This window comes from Vanellus vanellus (genome assembly GCF_965231255.1).
Source record: "Vanellus vanellus genome assembly, chromosome: 5".
Classification (NCBI taxonomy): domain Eukaryota; kingdom Metazoa; phylum Chordata; class Aves; order Charadriiformes; family Charadriidae; genus Vanellus; species Vanellus vanellus.
Window position 1 is genome coordinate 75,409,512 of NC_138910.1, and position 15,297 is coordinate 75,424,808.

At 35.9% G+C, this 15,297-nt stretch overlaps 1 protein-coding gene across 1 annotated transcript in view; it reads right to left on the reverse strand.

The window, feature by feature from the left end:
• The window catches only part of TUT4 (terminal uridylyl transferase 4), a gene marked incomplete at its 5' end in the record, with an annotated part of 39,662 nt that extends 29,055 nt beyond the window's left edge, over nucleotides 1–10,607 (reverse strand). The window contains 4 exons of the mRNA XM_082483354.1: nucleotides 2,217–2,394; nucleotides 4,526–4,642; nucleotides 8,163–8,326; nucleotides 10,046–10,607. Of these exons, the coding sequence (XP_082339480.1) occupies nucleotides 2,217–2,394; nucleotides 4,526–4,642; nucleotides 8,163–8,326; nucleotides 10,046–10,607 (1,021 nt within the window). The remainder of the gene's footprint in view (nucleotides 1–2,216; nucleotides 2,395–4,525; nucleotides 4,643–8,162; nucleotides 8,327–10,045) is intronic.
• Between the last annotated feature and the right edge of the window lie 4,690 nt (nucleotides 10,608–15,297).

The window sequence follows — 15,297 nt, forward strand, 5'->3', positions numbered from 1 at the left end:
TTTTCATAGTACTTCTATTTGTGTTCTGACCAAACTCTCTCAAACAGAATGACAACAAAATAATTCTTACAAGAGAAAATAAGTCTTACGCATACACAGCTCCAAACAAACCTTTCTCTATTTTTCACTACTTAGAAACTAGCCCTCTCAAAATGAATTTCTGTATGGTAAATAATAATAATAATCATAATCATAATAGTAGTAGTAGTAGTAGTAGTAGTTACTTCCAATGGCTTTCCATAGTACTAGGAATTCTCAAGCTCACAGCTCAAGAAAAAATCATGCCAGAACATCCCATGTTTTCTACACTGTGCATGAATTAATTTTTTCCTAATTTACAACTTAGGAAAACACATTCACTGAAACATAGCAGGCTTTGAAAAGGGGAATAACAAATTGTCATTTACTACTACAGGCTCCCCCTCCACTACTACAACACCTCCACATCAGCTCATCAGTCCAAACAAGTCAGCCAGCCAAGTAACACTAACATAGTAATTTTCATGAATCTTTATGTAAAAGTAGTAATTTCCTTTGCTTTGTCTTATGCTAATATACTATCAGTGGAAAACTCAATAGCATGTCAGAACAGAAGTTTGCACTAGGAGACATATGGCAATATTATAGAGCAAACAGATTAGCAAACCTCCCCCCTACAAGCCCCTGTTCTATTCAGCACCTTATGTTTAAGCATATATTTAATATAGCTCCTAAAACTGAAGCTGATCATCCTGCAGCAAACAAAAAAAAAAAAAAATCTTTCTTATTACTGTATTTTTATAGAGCAAAGAGAAAAAAGAAGGTATTTCTAAAATAAAAGGGCAGTACAGAATATCAACCCAGTTTGAATACAGATGAAATAAAAAGATGAAAAACTCATTTTTTGTCAATACTACTTTGTTCTGTTCAGATTCACTGAAAAACAAACCATGGTTAACATATCAACATTACCATAGCTCCAAAAATCAGCTTTCAAATTCCCAGTATACTAACTATAGGAGATGATGGGAAATCAATGCAAAGAAGCAAATGCTAAAGATTATCTTATATATTTTCCAACAGTAATATAAATTGGATGTGAACGTTTAACATGTCCTATTGAAGTACCATACTGTACTTCTGAAGAGGGAGGAGGGTGAAGACTACCATTCAACTTATCCAGACAATTTTTACAAACTTTATTAATGCACTGAACTTTATTGACCCACTGAAGCAAAAAAACCCAGGACTAATCATTTAACTTACTCAGACCTTTTTTTTAATTATTCTTATTTTTAATCAACATAAAGCATTCAATCAAGAAGGTGGCAGATAAGGTATGATATTTATACGTGGTTTAGTAAATTAAATGTTTAGACCTGTTTAAGACAATTCAAGAGACTTTGGGAAGTTATAGTTGCTCTCCAAGTACACCTCTCCCCACTTTGGGACCCATTAACCATAATACAAATGAGAAGAAATACCTGTTAAACAATAACAGTTGTTGATTTTAATGACTTGTTTTAATGAACAGTTACTGATTAGTACCTGCAGACATTTCAGATCACAATTAAGTACTGAAAATGTCTCATATTCTTACGAAAATCACTCATAGCTGAGGTCTAATTCCCCCCCCCCCAAAACTATGCTTTAAAAACATTGCCTCATGCAACTTTTATCTGCCCTGGAAGATGTTATAAACAACTGAAGGACCGGTAGGAAAAAAAATACATTTCAAACTCCTTCTCATTTTCCCTCCTGCTATATTTATATTAGTTTAATTAAGTGTAGTTGGAAGAAAAAAAGAAAATCTCTACTGTAACAGCCCCAGATACTCAGTAATGCTAGGTAAGGTATAGGTGGAATGGGTTTGTAGGACTAGACCCTGAGGGAGATCCTCAGTGGCTGAGGCTTTAAACACGACAAGGAAGGAAATATTTCATGCCCTGGAAATTTCCAATCTTCATCATAAATCATCACTTTAAAGAGGACCAAGAGCTTCAATAAACACATACCAGAAAGAAGCAAAAATAAGCACAATCATATTTTCCTCTTTTTGTAGGTTTGTTAGTTTCTTTTAAATCAACTGCTAGTCTGTATTAAAATGCCTGTACGTATTAATTTTGTATAATATAATGTAACCCCAAATGCATTAATTCACCATTAGTAAAGGTATCAAAATCTTTGCAAAAACGAAAAATTTTCACCTAAAGAAAATGGAGAATTACTATGAATACCTGGTAAGGGCTGTTGAATAATTTTCTCCATCTCGTTTACAATTTCTTGACGAATTCTGAAGTCATCATCTGATATGCCTTGTTCATTTGCTGCCTCAATGAGTGTAAAACTCAGAGCAGCCAACTGTGCAGAAGAGGGGGGTGGAAGGGCACGCAGCTCATTTTCTTCTTGTTTTTCCTGAATAATTGTTGGATGATAAAAGTAAAAACTAATATCTTAAGAGAAAAAGGTTATCTCATACTATTGCATGATATCAGAACGTATTGTTTACTGTTTGTGTTCCTCTATTTACATGGTTTCCTGACCAACCACTTTCAAAGGTAGGAACTCTGTCCGGTCTAACTGGCAAATGTACTAGTGTGGTCCACAGAAATGACAGTAGGGGCTCAGTGTTTAAAAGAGAACACGTTGTTTCACAGCTGGCAACTGGGGAGGAAATCTGCTGTCTTACATTCCTGAACCACATTTTCTGACAGTTCTGAAACAGAATTCATCCAAGGGAATGAAAAGCTGTAATTGTCCCTACATAATAAAAGTAACTGAGCTGAGAGTCACACATTTTTTAGAGTGGATTGTACTTGAACGAAAGATATGAGAGGCAGAAAAAAGTATTCCTTGCTCCAAGAAGTTTTGGGAAGTTGAGTCCCACTGCTGCCTAAACAGCTGGTGCCAGAAAATGCTATTTTTAGTGCATCAAATTATAATCAATTTAATCCAACAGCAAGAAATATATTAGATGCATCAAGTCATTTGGGAGTAAGTACAACGATCACTTGTTTCACAAGTGACATCAACTAAATGTAATATGTGACTGACAACAGAAATAAATAACCAGAAAATAATTATACACTAAGAAAACAGAGTCCCGTATAAAAATGTTTGGTTAGTTCTAGGCTGCATCTCTCAGCTCTTCCATTCTTATTTGAAGATATTTAGCATAAGAAAAAGTATATGCATTTTCAAGGGCAGTGGGGTGTTTTGATGTCACTGCTAAAAGGTTTTTCTTGAGGGGAAGCCACAGCTGCTGCTAATTTGATAGTCATGTATCTCACAGAGCTGTAAGTAGGTATATTTATGAAGTAACGTTTAGACAGTTACATACCTCTTATCACTGTAACGTGGCACACAACATAAAGCTATTTGAAGACAAGTGTTAAAAACTGAAACCACTCCCTGCCCTCCAGCATTTTGACTCAGTGGTAAAGAAACCTCACTCCTCAATTCTTATCTCCATGCCCAGATGAAAAGCACGGTACAAAAGCCTTTGCCTATCAAACATGGGGCTGGTTTGTTGCCGTTTTATTATATTTTTGTTCCATGATGCAATTTAGCAGACAGCAAGAGAACCAGAATCCTTTACAAATAATAACTGAACATAATACAAAAATGTTACTTTCTGAGATGTAATGGATTTAGAACATTCAGAGTTTTCCAGGAGATGGCTTGCATATATGATAGAATTAAAGCATTAATTACAAACAGAAGTATGGTAAGAAATACATGGAAACAGGAGTAAGTAATCGACGGAGTTTTGGGGAATGGTTGTAGGAGGAGTAATTTTAACCATCTGAATCACAAAACCCTACATACTGGGGAATTTGTAACTCTTCATCAGCATTTACAAAAAGGGTTCACAAGAAAAATCTGTGCACCTTTTATTGGATTTCATGCTTGTAACAGTCCTTTAAATTAAAGCAAACAGTAACACCACGGTATCTGATAAGGAAATGGTTTATCTCTTTGAAAGCCTTAAAACTTTTTTTTTCATATTAAACACATACATAAACCCAGGGAGATGATGAATGACTCAGGAACTGAATTACTCTCTACTTTAACTCTCTTTTTTCAGTCTAGACATGCTATCCACTCCATTCAGCCATCGCAGAAAGGATGTAGATAAAAACTTCAAAAGTCAGACAAAAGAGAAAAAATAGAAAAAAAACAATATCCCCAACTCCACTTCCCGTCCCTGCTACCAACGATATTCTTTTTGGAAGAAACAGAAAAACTAAATATGTTTCTCACCTAAGTTACCTTCCATTCTGTTACTAAAAGTATGATGAACTGCCCACTACTCAGAGACACTAATTCAAAAGCAAAACATTCTTTCCTCTCTGCCTGGACAGATCATCAAGCCCTTCCTCTCAAGCAGAAAATGAGCAACAGAAATTTGTGGATCTCTGCTCAGCACACAAACTTTCACCTAAATGAAGATGGTGAAAGAAAACATACCACATAACAAAAAAAATCTTAAAAAAAATAAAAAAGGAAAAAAAAAAATCAGTCAAAATTGTATTTGTTAACTTACCATTATATTTTTCTTATGACGTTTTTCTTTAATATGCTTGTGAGCTCCCTGGATATTTTCAATGTGAACTAAGCAGAGCTTGCATAGATACTGACAGTTGGTGTATTCCGGGGAGCGCTGAGGAAAAATGGCCATAGATTAAAAGAAAATGTTTCTGCCAATAGTGTCTAAAAAACTCAATTCTTTGGATAATAACTTGTATTTAGCAATTATGTAACACTTGTAATTGTCAAGGTGCTTTGCAAACATTAAGTAATCTTCAAAAAAAAAAACACAGTCGAAATGGATTTCTACCCATATGAAAAGTAGGGAAAGCGAAGAAAGGAAGTGAGATGACTTTAATATTACACTTCTCAGTAAATTTTAGTGAGGCAAGATTAAGACTGAAGAGTTTATGCCTCTTAAGGCTGACCTAAAGGCCAGTAAGCCATTCCTTTGTCAGCTCAAGCTTTTAATAACTATGGATTTATTAAATCTCAGCATCTATCCTCCTTTCTCTGATGAGAAAATGGGAAGTATTCATCATATTATCTACTATACACGTTATGACAGATGGTGTTGTTGTTTGGCTAGCATATTCACAGTGTACTGTGCAAGTACCGCATTTTTTGTTCTATTAAAAAGGGTGCGGCTGGCCAACAAGGAGGAAGATAGCTGGTTTCTGACTTACTAATGACTGACTGTATGCCGAATAAGGTGGGATCCCCTGACAACGGGTAAAATTATTCCATTTTCATGAATAATTTGGGATGCCCAGAATTGGAGAAGTATGCGTAACAAGCACCTTTTTGTAGAGAGAGATGTACAAAATTGGGAGATGGAGTACACAAATGGAGAGCTGCCACCTGGGAGACCCCTGAGAGTCTGAAAGAAGCAGCCAATCCTCAGGAGATGATGGGGGATGGAAATCACTATTTTCCTAGGGTCCGAGAGACGATACTGTGGAGTTTATTCAACCAGGAAACCACCAAGAACTACTAGACTAAAAGGCAGAAAGGACCACCTCTGCAAAGATGCGGGGTTGTTTGCAAATACTCCATTTTAATCTGTCTTATCCTGAAGTTGTATTTTTTTGCTCTAACAAAACACAGCTATAGAGATTGGAAACCTTTTGATATATATGCTCACTGCAAAGACAAAAGGACCCCAACAAAAAGGCTTAGTTTTCCTCCAGACTTGTCAGCATTTTTTCAATAACTACTATCAGTTATAACTGGGAGAGAAAAAAACCTACTTAACATTTTCATCCTAATTCTAATACATCTATATTTACTAAAACCGAAAGGTATACTGAAAACACCAGATGTTTAAACAGTGACATAACAATGAATGAACAGACAACACCATTTTAAGACACTAAGGTGGACTATAGATCAGTTAAACAAATTTGACTTACTATATGGAAACCTAAACCACTGCTAAATTTGGGCGAGTTTTTCCACTTACTGAGTCTTACCTTTTGCTTTTGGAAAAAAAAAAAAAGTGTGATACCCTCCAACTGTAGGGTAAATATAACTTTAAAATAACATGGTTATTATGCTTTTATTAGTCATACTCTTCATCCTTATTTCCTGTGAGACAGATACCTAGTAAGATGAAATTAAACACACTTACGGTAAACAACTTACAGACAGTTACACATGGCTAGCTTGGAAGATTCAAGTATTTGATACCTGATGATAGATGTAGATCAAAAATATTTTACCACTCGTCTAAAACTGAATGAATAGCAGCAATGATAATATTTTTAAAAATTGGGTATTGCTTTACAATACTGATCTGCAGTATTATGTCAACAGATGTTGCCAGAAAGCTTGAATCATGTACTGCCTTTTATTTTGCCTTTATTGTAAAGTCTTTTTTAATCATCTAGTTATAGTTAACACCAACGAAAGTTGCAAGAACTCAAAATAGCAAGACCAACAAAAGCTACAGACTACTACTTGAGTAAGACAGATGCATCCAAACAAGCCAGGCCTCATGAAATTTGTACTTGGATATTCAGGGAGCTAATCCATCTCAGAGCCGGTTGTATTTTAAAAAACTCACAGAGAATGGGAAGGTTCTAGATCACTAGGAAAGAGAAACTTAAGAATATCTTTAAAAGGCTAAAGAGGATGAGCCAAGGAATTAGAGACCAGTCAGAATTAACACCCAGAAAAATGTTGTAACAAATTAAGATATTAATAAGCACATAAAACCAGGTCATAGGTAACAAACTGATCTGCTCTAAGCAAATTGCACTAAAATGATTTTAAGGTTCCTTTTTTAAAGACAAAATCATAGGGCTTGAAGAAGCAACAGCAGATGTTGCATCTTTAAGTTTTTGTCACTTGTCACAGTATCAGTCTCAAAAGGAGACCACAAATACTATCTAAATAAAGAACTAAGATGGGAGCAAAACTGCTCAGAAAACTGTCCTCAGAGCACACATACCTAGACTAACCAGTTTAAAAGCATGTGCTGAGTATTTTTCAACAGGGGTCCTTCTGGAGTCAAAAACATTCATATTTTCATTGAAGATTTAGGAAATGCAATAGAAATGCAATGCTGACTACAAATACGAAAGATACCAAGTTGGGAGAGGTTACAGAAGACGTAAAATGACAAAAATTCAGTGACAAAAATTAGAGAAATGGAATAAATAAGCTGCAATCAAGTAATATCAAAGCAAAGTATCATTCCTCCTTAGGTATTATCAACTGCAAAAAATACAGGGCTGGGAACATCTGATCGGGTATTTCTTAAGAAAAGAATATGGGCAACACTGCTGGTCAAACTACAAGGCAACATCCTACTGCTGCTAAAAAAGCAGATATCCTAAACACAAATGCTGTATTTCAGACAGATGAAGCCAGCTTTCCTCTTTATACGTAAGACCTCTGCTGAAATTGCATGTCCAATTTTGGATACCAGTTACATGGTGGATGCCTACATAAAAGCAACAAGAATGAACCAGTGACTAAAAACCCCCTAATGCTGAAGAACAAAGACTGAATCTAAGAAAGATAAGGCTTCAGGAATGGTAATGATATTCAAACGTGTAGAAAGTTGCTGAAAAAAAAGTAATAAACTTATGTTTATTTTCCTAGGACAACATATGAGGGATTAAAATGTTGCAAGAGACACTTACATTAGACATTAAGAATAGCTTCTGGGTTACCTATACTGGCTTTGAAATTTGTTTCACTGGAGGTAATATTAAGAACAGTTTAGAAGAACATTTTTAAGGAATCATCTTCAACATAGGTGACTCAGACTGGTGGAAGGCTAATATATTGAAGATAGCGCGAGGTTCCTTTTGATCCTGTATTCTGAGTTTCCAGGTAACCAGACTTTCTAGAAAATCTTAGGTAAGTAATGGACCTGTAAACCCTTAGGTGTGTAGAATTAAAAAATACTGTTCTACAAAGGCTACATGTGCCACAAAAGGAACACTAAGTTTTCAATCCACCTCATCTGCCATGATGGACAACTAGTCAACTACTAGGAATAATATCTTACATCACTCTAGTATTTCATTATAAAGAAGAAAGAAACAGAGGCAGCAGGCTCTAGGAGAAATACCACCCAACCAGAAATATGGTAAAGATAATGAAAGAAGACACCCATTTTCTTTTTTATCTGATCAACCTACTTTTTCAAGTCGGGAGATATAATCTCTTTCCAGACGTTCTTCAGCTTGTTTCAATCCTAGTTGCTGTTCAGCTGTCAGATTAGATTCATCAATAACAGCAGTGTTTTCTAAATAATCAGCTTCCAAAGCATGTTCTTTAGTTGATTCAGAGTTCTTTATTTTACCTAGAGAAAGAAATAGTTATTTTCTTCAGAGTAACTCAAGGAGAGGAAAAGTAAAAGTATAGAGCAGTTAAGAGCATCTCACTAAGGAGCCGGACACAAGTTAGAGCTACGCTCCAGTTTTTTGTCCAAAGGCTGGCCAAAATCACCTTAGATGTTAGAATCTTTTCAGTACGTTAACCAGTATTTTGGAGAGACTTCAGAGACTAGTCTGCTACTAAGAGTGTTACTAAGAAGAGGGGAAAAAAAAGGTAAATTAATTTTGTGTTTCAGTCTTAACTTCAGTCTCTGTTAAGTTATTCAAGGCAAGAAAGGGGTGTTTTTGTTATGCAGAACAGAGTCCGTGAGATCCTGATGCTCTACTATAACAGAAATAAGAAATATTAGGCTTAAAATTTTTCACACAGTACCTTTTGTTAAGGAAATAGTCATAGAACTGCCTTAAAGACATTCACCCAAACGATGTTATAGAGCCAGGCACCAGGCATTTCAAGCCCTTGATTTAGAAGGCTGCTGGAGCTGCATCTGAACACACTGCAACACCTTGCCGCCCACGACTAGCTACCACGGAGCTCTGGAACGCTGCTACTCACTAACATGTAGGTCAATTCCAAAAGGCCAGTTCCTCCAGATGCCTATGAATTGTTCATAGTCACTAATTTGTACAAACATCATCTACATCTTAAATTATTCCACTAGTCTTTACATCAGCAAAAGTGAGGGTTATTTCTGTTGGTTTCTTTCTTTTTTTCTTTCCTTTCAAATGAGATCTGTGCCCCCAGATTAGCTAGGAATCAAAACGGAGCAAGTTTTCAAGTCCTGGTTTCTCAGTGACAGATGGTCCCTACAGTACATGATGGTGGTCTACAAAGAGCTGACTGATCACAGGATGCTGCCATTTCAAATTGTTTTTCCTGTTAAATTTTGTTAAGATAAGTTAGAAAATATGTACTTTAATATTTTCCTAGTATTTCCATACAAGCAACTGCTGTAGCTGTTGTAACAGTGGGAAATACTTCAAATAGAAGGTCTGCACTGGCATGCTGTCTTAAGATAGCATTTTTATTAGAAACAACTGCATTTTGAGAAAGTGTCACAAATCCTGAACTAAGGAGTTAGCCTGAAGTGAGACAAAGCCTGATCCATATATTTAATCCTGAAATTGAAAAATACGTATAAGAATTGAACACTCATAAGGGTAACCACTGATGGATGGTATGTATTCCAGAGCTCCCTAAAGTGAAAAGCCATCTGCCAAAACATACTTTAAACGTTTTTAGTAACAAAAAGAGCATGACAATCACAGAAAAAAAGGTAAATGTTTTCCCCCTACCTATAAAAAAAAACAACTTTTCTTGCAGATTTTTCCTCTGATCTTTCTGAAAAGCAGTAATAGCTGGCATTTCCATAAGCGGCAATGTTATTACGAAGGGTTCTTCCCTTCCAAGACACTATATTCACAAAATTGCCTGAAACCCACGCACACTAAGTATCTTGCAAAGATGTTTAGGTCTTAGGCATGAGAAAAAAAGACAGCTATTATCATAGTCTCTTATTCTCTAAGTAATATGCTTGTATTAATAGTACGTTCTCTCTAAATGCAATCAGCAACTTACTATATGTGAAAAAAATATGCAAACAGGAACATTTCAAAACCCATTTCAGATTATTAACAGTTTTACCAGAACAAAAATGAATAAAGTAGTGTTGAATAATACTCACTGAAGTCATCAGACTTATGTTCCATTTTTCTTTGATCTGAAGCAGTCCTACCAGGATCACCAGTCTGATCAACACTAGTCTTCAAAGTATGAACTCCCAGTGCATTTTCCAACACCAGTTTCCCTTTCTGTGTAGCTGTTAAGATTTCCGTACTGACCCCATTCCCTGAAACATGGGAGCCTGGAAAGTTTTCTCCCACTGGCTGAGTTTTTGCCTGTTTCAGGTTTTCCGCCGCTGCTGATAAATTAGAAAATTTTTTTGCTTTTCCATGACTTCGATCCTGAACATTTGACCCCATATCTTTAGTTCCAGGAATACAACTATTTACTTTGCATGATTTATTTTCTCCTTGTTTTTCAGAAGAAACATCATTTTGTTTACTTTTTTTGCTGCTATTCCCACTTGGAGAACTTCTCCCAACATCCTTCACAGATTTGTCATTTCTATTATGTTTATAATTTTGATTATTTGTAACTTTGACTGCTTTGCCTTCCTCACAGACAAGACGGACAGACTTCCTTGGGTCATGATTTCCATTCTTTGAGCTCTTGGCCTCTTCCATTATAGTGAAGACCTGCTTCTCCTGTCTCTTGAGACCACTTGAAGTGCAATTCCTCAGCAATTTGCAGTTGATTTTAAATCCACTGTGCAGGCAAGGATCGTAGCTGATTGTCTACTGAAGAAATAATGATAGACATTTTTATACTGAAGGAAAAATATCAATGCTCTATGTAGATAACGCATTAAAATAAACCTCTCTAAAGAAAAGTGTAACTACAAATTATTATAGGAAGGATGTTCTCCCCACAGGCATAACTGAGTTTTCATAATACATTCTGTATTAAAGTATAACTCATGAAAACTTTTATCATCTTGACTTCTATTTAAAAGAGGAGGAGATATGAAGAGATGAAAAATGGGAGAACATGGTAAAAAACACTCAGTGATAAACCTGCCAACAGCTTGCTTTTTCTTCCCTTCCTATTTTTGGCATTCTGAAAAAACAAGAACCAAGATGTCTGCAACTACACTGGAAAAAAAATAAAAAAAGAAAAAATTTAACACATCTAAAAAATACCACTCAATAAGCATACCACTCAAATTAGCCACTAGAGAAAACTAATTCAGTTACCAGCAAGTAAGCTCCATTTTATTAACTGATTTTAAAAAAAAAGGTATTTAGAGATATAGCTCAACGCATTAATAATAAACCTCACCTATCACCTGTATCCATAGATACTTAAGCATATTTCTGACACATACAATTCTCATAAGTTAAGTGCCATCACTTAAATAAGATTTTGCTTAGCCAAAAAAACCCACAAATAGTAAACATTTTGTTCAGCTGCAGATTAACTTTACTTATCTAAACCTGAGTCCTCTAGGTGGTAAATCATCTGAGCTTTAGGTTGGAGACAACTCAAAGATTATTTTTCCAATGGGAGCTAAGCATGAATAAGCGGGTCTGTTTGTAAGAAGTTACTCTTACTAAAATAGAAAATGAAGGCGGAATCTGTAACAAGACCTTGGATTATTTTTTTTAAATAACCTTGAGATAGCAATTAAAAATTATGCAAATGAAGTATTAGACATAGAAGAAAATAAATTTTATAAAACTACAGCAAGATACAAGAGTTTGGATAACAGTTTCTTTCTTTCCCGTCTACCTACATATTTGGCAGGTAAAAGCATAATCCATGGGAATTTCTGGGTTTTAGAGAACCGATCAAAATAAGTAGCTTATTATTCAGTGAAGAAAAGGAATAATAGAAAAGTCAATGAATTACAACTATTAGAAGTATCACAATGTACTTCGTACTTAAATAATAAGAAACAGAAGGAAGGATCAGATTAAAATGTCTGGTTAAAAAAAAAAATCTTAATATTATCAGTATAAAGGACAGTTGTGTTTTTTTTCCAGGCTATATAATGTAGTTACTATCTCTCTCTTACTTCAAAGAGACACAAATCAGAAAACACTTCAAGACACAAAGCACATACTTAATGTATTAATACTTAATGGTTATATTAAGCCTCTATTGACATCATTGAAAATACATATTGTCTTTCAAAAATTAAAACAACCAAACCAAACAAAACCCACAAGAACTTTCATTAAGTTAATGTCAGCATTGGTCTTCAGTAAAATATAAAAGAAAAAAAAACCTGTATTAATAAATTGATTCCAACAGCTAAGTATTTTATCTCACAAATATATTTAGTTAATATTACAACTATTTTCTCTTAAACACTGATTACACCTGGCTCTTATTTCTAGACCAAAAGTCAAAGATCAAAAATCAAAAAGATTAAATAGTATTTGCCTTTGGATTGTAGCCACTGTCTTTTCCATATCAATTCTTATTAGCTCGGCAGCAGGAACTCCTGCCCACCTGCACGAGTGTTGCGCAAGCTTCAGTGTGGTAAGGAGAGCCCGGGGTCCCCACAAGTTCGCTAAATTGTTCTAGTGTCTGACCACCGGTATAAAGCACTGCTCTACAGACTGGTGAGATGTCATTGCTATGTACAGGATGGCGCTATCTTTAAACTGTACTCTACTGAGAAGGCTTTTTTTATGTAACCAGAAGAGAAAGGAGAGTAGGATTTTTCAAGTTCTAAACTATTCCTTATGTTTTAGATGCTCAACCTGATGGGGGAGAGGAGGAGGGGAACAAAACAAACAAACAAACAAAAATCAACACAACAACAAAAAACAACCCAACCAACAACAACAACAAAAAAAACCAACAACAAAAAACCCAAACACCAGCACACATCAGTTCCACTTTCATTTCTGGTTCGTTCCTGACATCCACACCACCCTTCTTCAACTCTGGACACACTCTGCCACAACTCTGTGGCACACCGAGGCCACACTTCCACGTTCACTGAAAAGCAGTGTAAGTCAGCACCAACTCTGACAGAGGGCAATCACACCCTCTCTCCAACGCTGGGTACTTACTCCCACTCCTCGGGCTGCTCCCTCCCTTGTGCAGTTCTCCGGTGAACAAAACCGGAAAACCAATCCAGTTTAACATAAAGCTGGCACAAGGGAGGAGGAGGAACAGGAGCTAGTAATAAAAAACAACTAGTAGGGTGGGGACAACTTCTCTTGGCACCACTTCCAGCTTAAAGCTACCATGAAACTCCCGCATTGGAGGAAAAGTGAGGCTTCATTTTGCTCTGCTTTTTCTAACTGTCAAATTGTTAGATTCATATTTTGCAGAAAGGTTTTTAAGAAAATCCACAAAAATTTTACTGTAGGCTGAAATTATTTTATCTTATCCGTTCAATAAAATACACAGTTATATATTCAAAGAGAATATATAAGCTCTAATCAAATGTACAAATGAGATGGGGAAAAAACAACTAAGGAAACTGCTAATAAAAACTATCTTTATAACCCAGCTAATAAATTGAGTACTGTGATAATGTTACATATTAAGATAGTGAGGGTAATCAAATGCAAGTAGTTAAGGTTAAAAACCACAGATATATTCAAGCACAGATATATTATTTATTCCTGAGAAATATGAATAAAGGCAGGTCATGAAATTTCCTAAGACAAGAATATTTTGCACAAAAAAAGCTAAGAGCTCCACAATGAAATTCAGAATCTGAAATGCAAGTGCAGTAATAATGTTGTTGTACTTTGGGATTTTTTTTTCTTTTTTCTTTCTTTTGCTCTTTAATACTGAAATGATTTAGCAAACAAAAAATAACCTAAACTGCTGTACAATACTCAATAGTAACCAAGCTAGCCATCTCACAAAGAACTGCAAAGTAAACCAACCAATGAAACTTAACATGTAAAAAAAAAAAAAAAAAAAAGAAAAAAAAAAAAAGAGACCACTACTAAACTGGAGACAGTCTCAAGAAGATCCTTCCTCCTCTGTCAGATGTTGACTATCTACATGCAAGAGAAGGCAGGGAGGGGAATGGGAGGAGGGAAAGGAGCGCCTCCGAAAAGAACAGGGTCTGAAACAAAACACAAGAGTGGAGTGAATCAGTGCTGAGGTGGCACCTTTCTAGAAACCTGGATGGCATGTCTTATTCACAAGCTCAGGCTCATACCAAATTGCCAGACCTGGCATCAAAGAAGAATTTTCTTCCAGGCAGGCTGGCAACAAAAACAGAGTTTTTCACCTGCATCTGCAAACTGGGGTATGATTCACCTGTTTAAATAATTGCAGCCTATTTCATTGTTTCAATACCCTGTTGTTACAGGGGACTTGGTTTCCCCTGCTCTCTGAAATCTAGCTCAAGTTCTGGCACTTTGTAGAAAAATAATCTGGCTGCAATACAACAGCTTGAGGACAGACAAGATACCATCTGACCTCAAACTCTAGAAAATTATTAAGCCTATACATATCTACAACAATCAAATTAAAAATGTTCAAAATCAACTTCAGTTTCACTACTGTAGAATTCTAATTTTAGGCTCACGGAATGAAGGAACACGATTGTTTCACTTTCTTTTCTGCCAGTTTCTTTTGTTTCCTCCTTCTCTCAGACTAGCATTAGAGAATCCTGCATTTGAATTAAAAAATTCACAGTAACGCTTACTTCCAAACAGGAAAAAAACCACAACACTTTCAAGAAGATATTTCTATCCACTTGCCCTTCCACTCCTTCCTCCACCAGGTCACCAGTTATTCAACTCTATGTAATTCCTTCAAAAGCATGCATTTTGGGTCAGACTTTGCCATAACAGGGCCTCCTCCAAGCCGAAGGCCAAGATAAACTGTGAGCTCTTGCATTCTGAGTTGCTCTTTTGAAAAGCATTTCTTTTTTAATCATTTCATCAACAGCAGAACTGAATAAACCTGGTTTCCTATACATTCATTTTGTGTTCCTCTGTCACACTCTCGATTGCAGCCCATTGGGCAAGCAGAGGAGACATGTCACTGAAGGAACACACATGCTGACTGGTTCTGAGCTACTCCCTAAGAAGAAACGTAACTTCCTCCTCCTTTCCCCTCAGCCCTCTACGGAGGCATGATTTTTCCAGAAAACATACAGAAACTCAATGATCTTTTGTCATTACTTCAAATTTGTTCTAAAATTTGGTCCCAACTGGCTGAAATGCCCAAAAGTAAGGACAAGTGTAGAAGAACAACTAAAGGGAAAGAGAACGGTCTCGTAAGTTTCGCTTCCCCAGGGAGTACTAGATTAAATATAAACAGCGAAAGTACTACAAACATAATTGTTATCAGCCTGTTTCTACAAAGCATTCCCTCCTTCGAGATAGA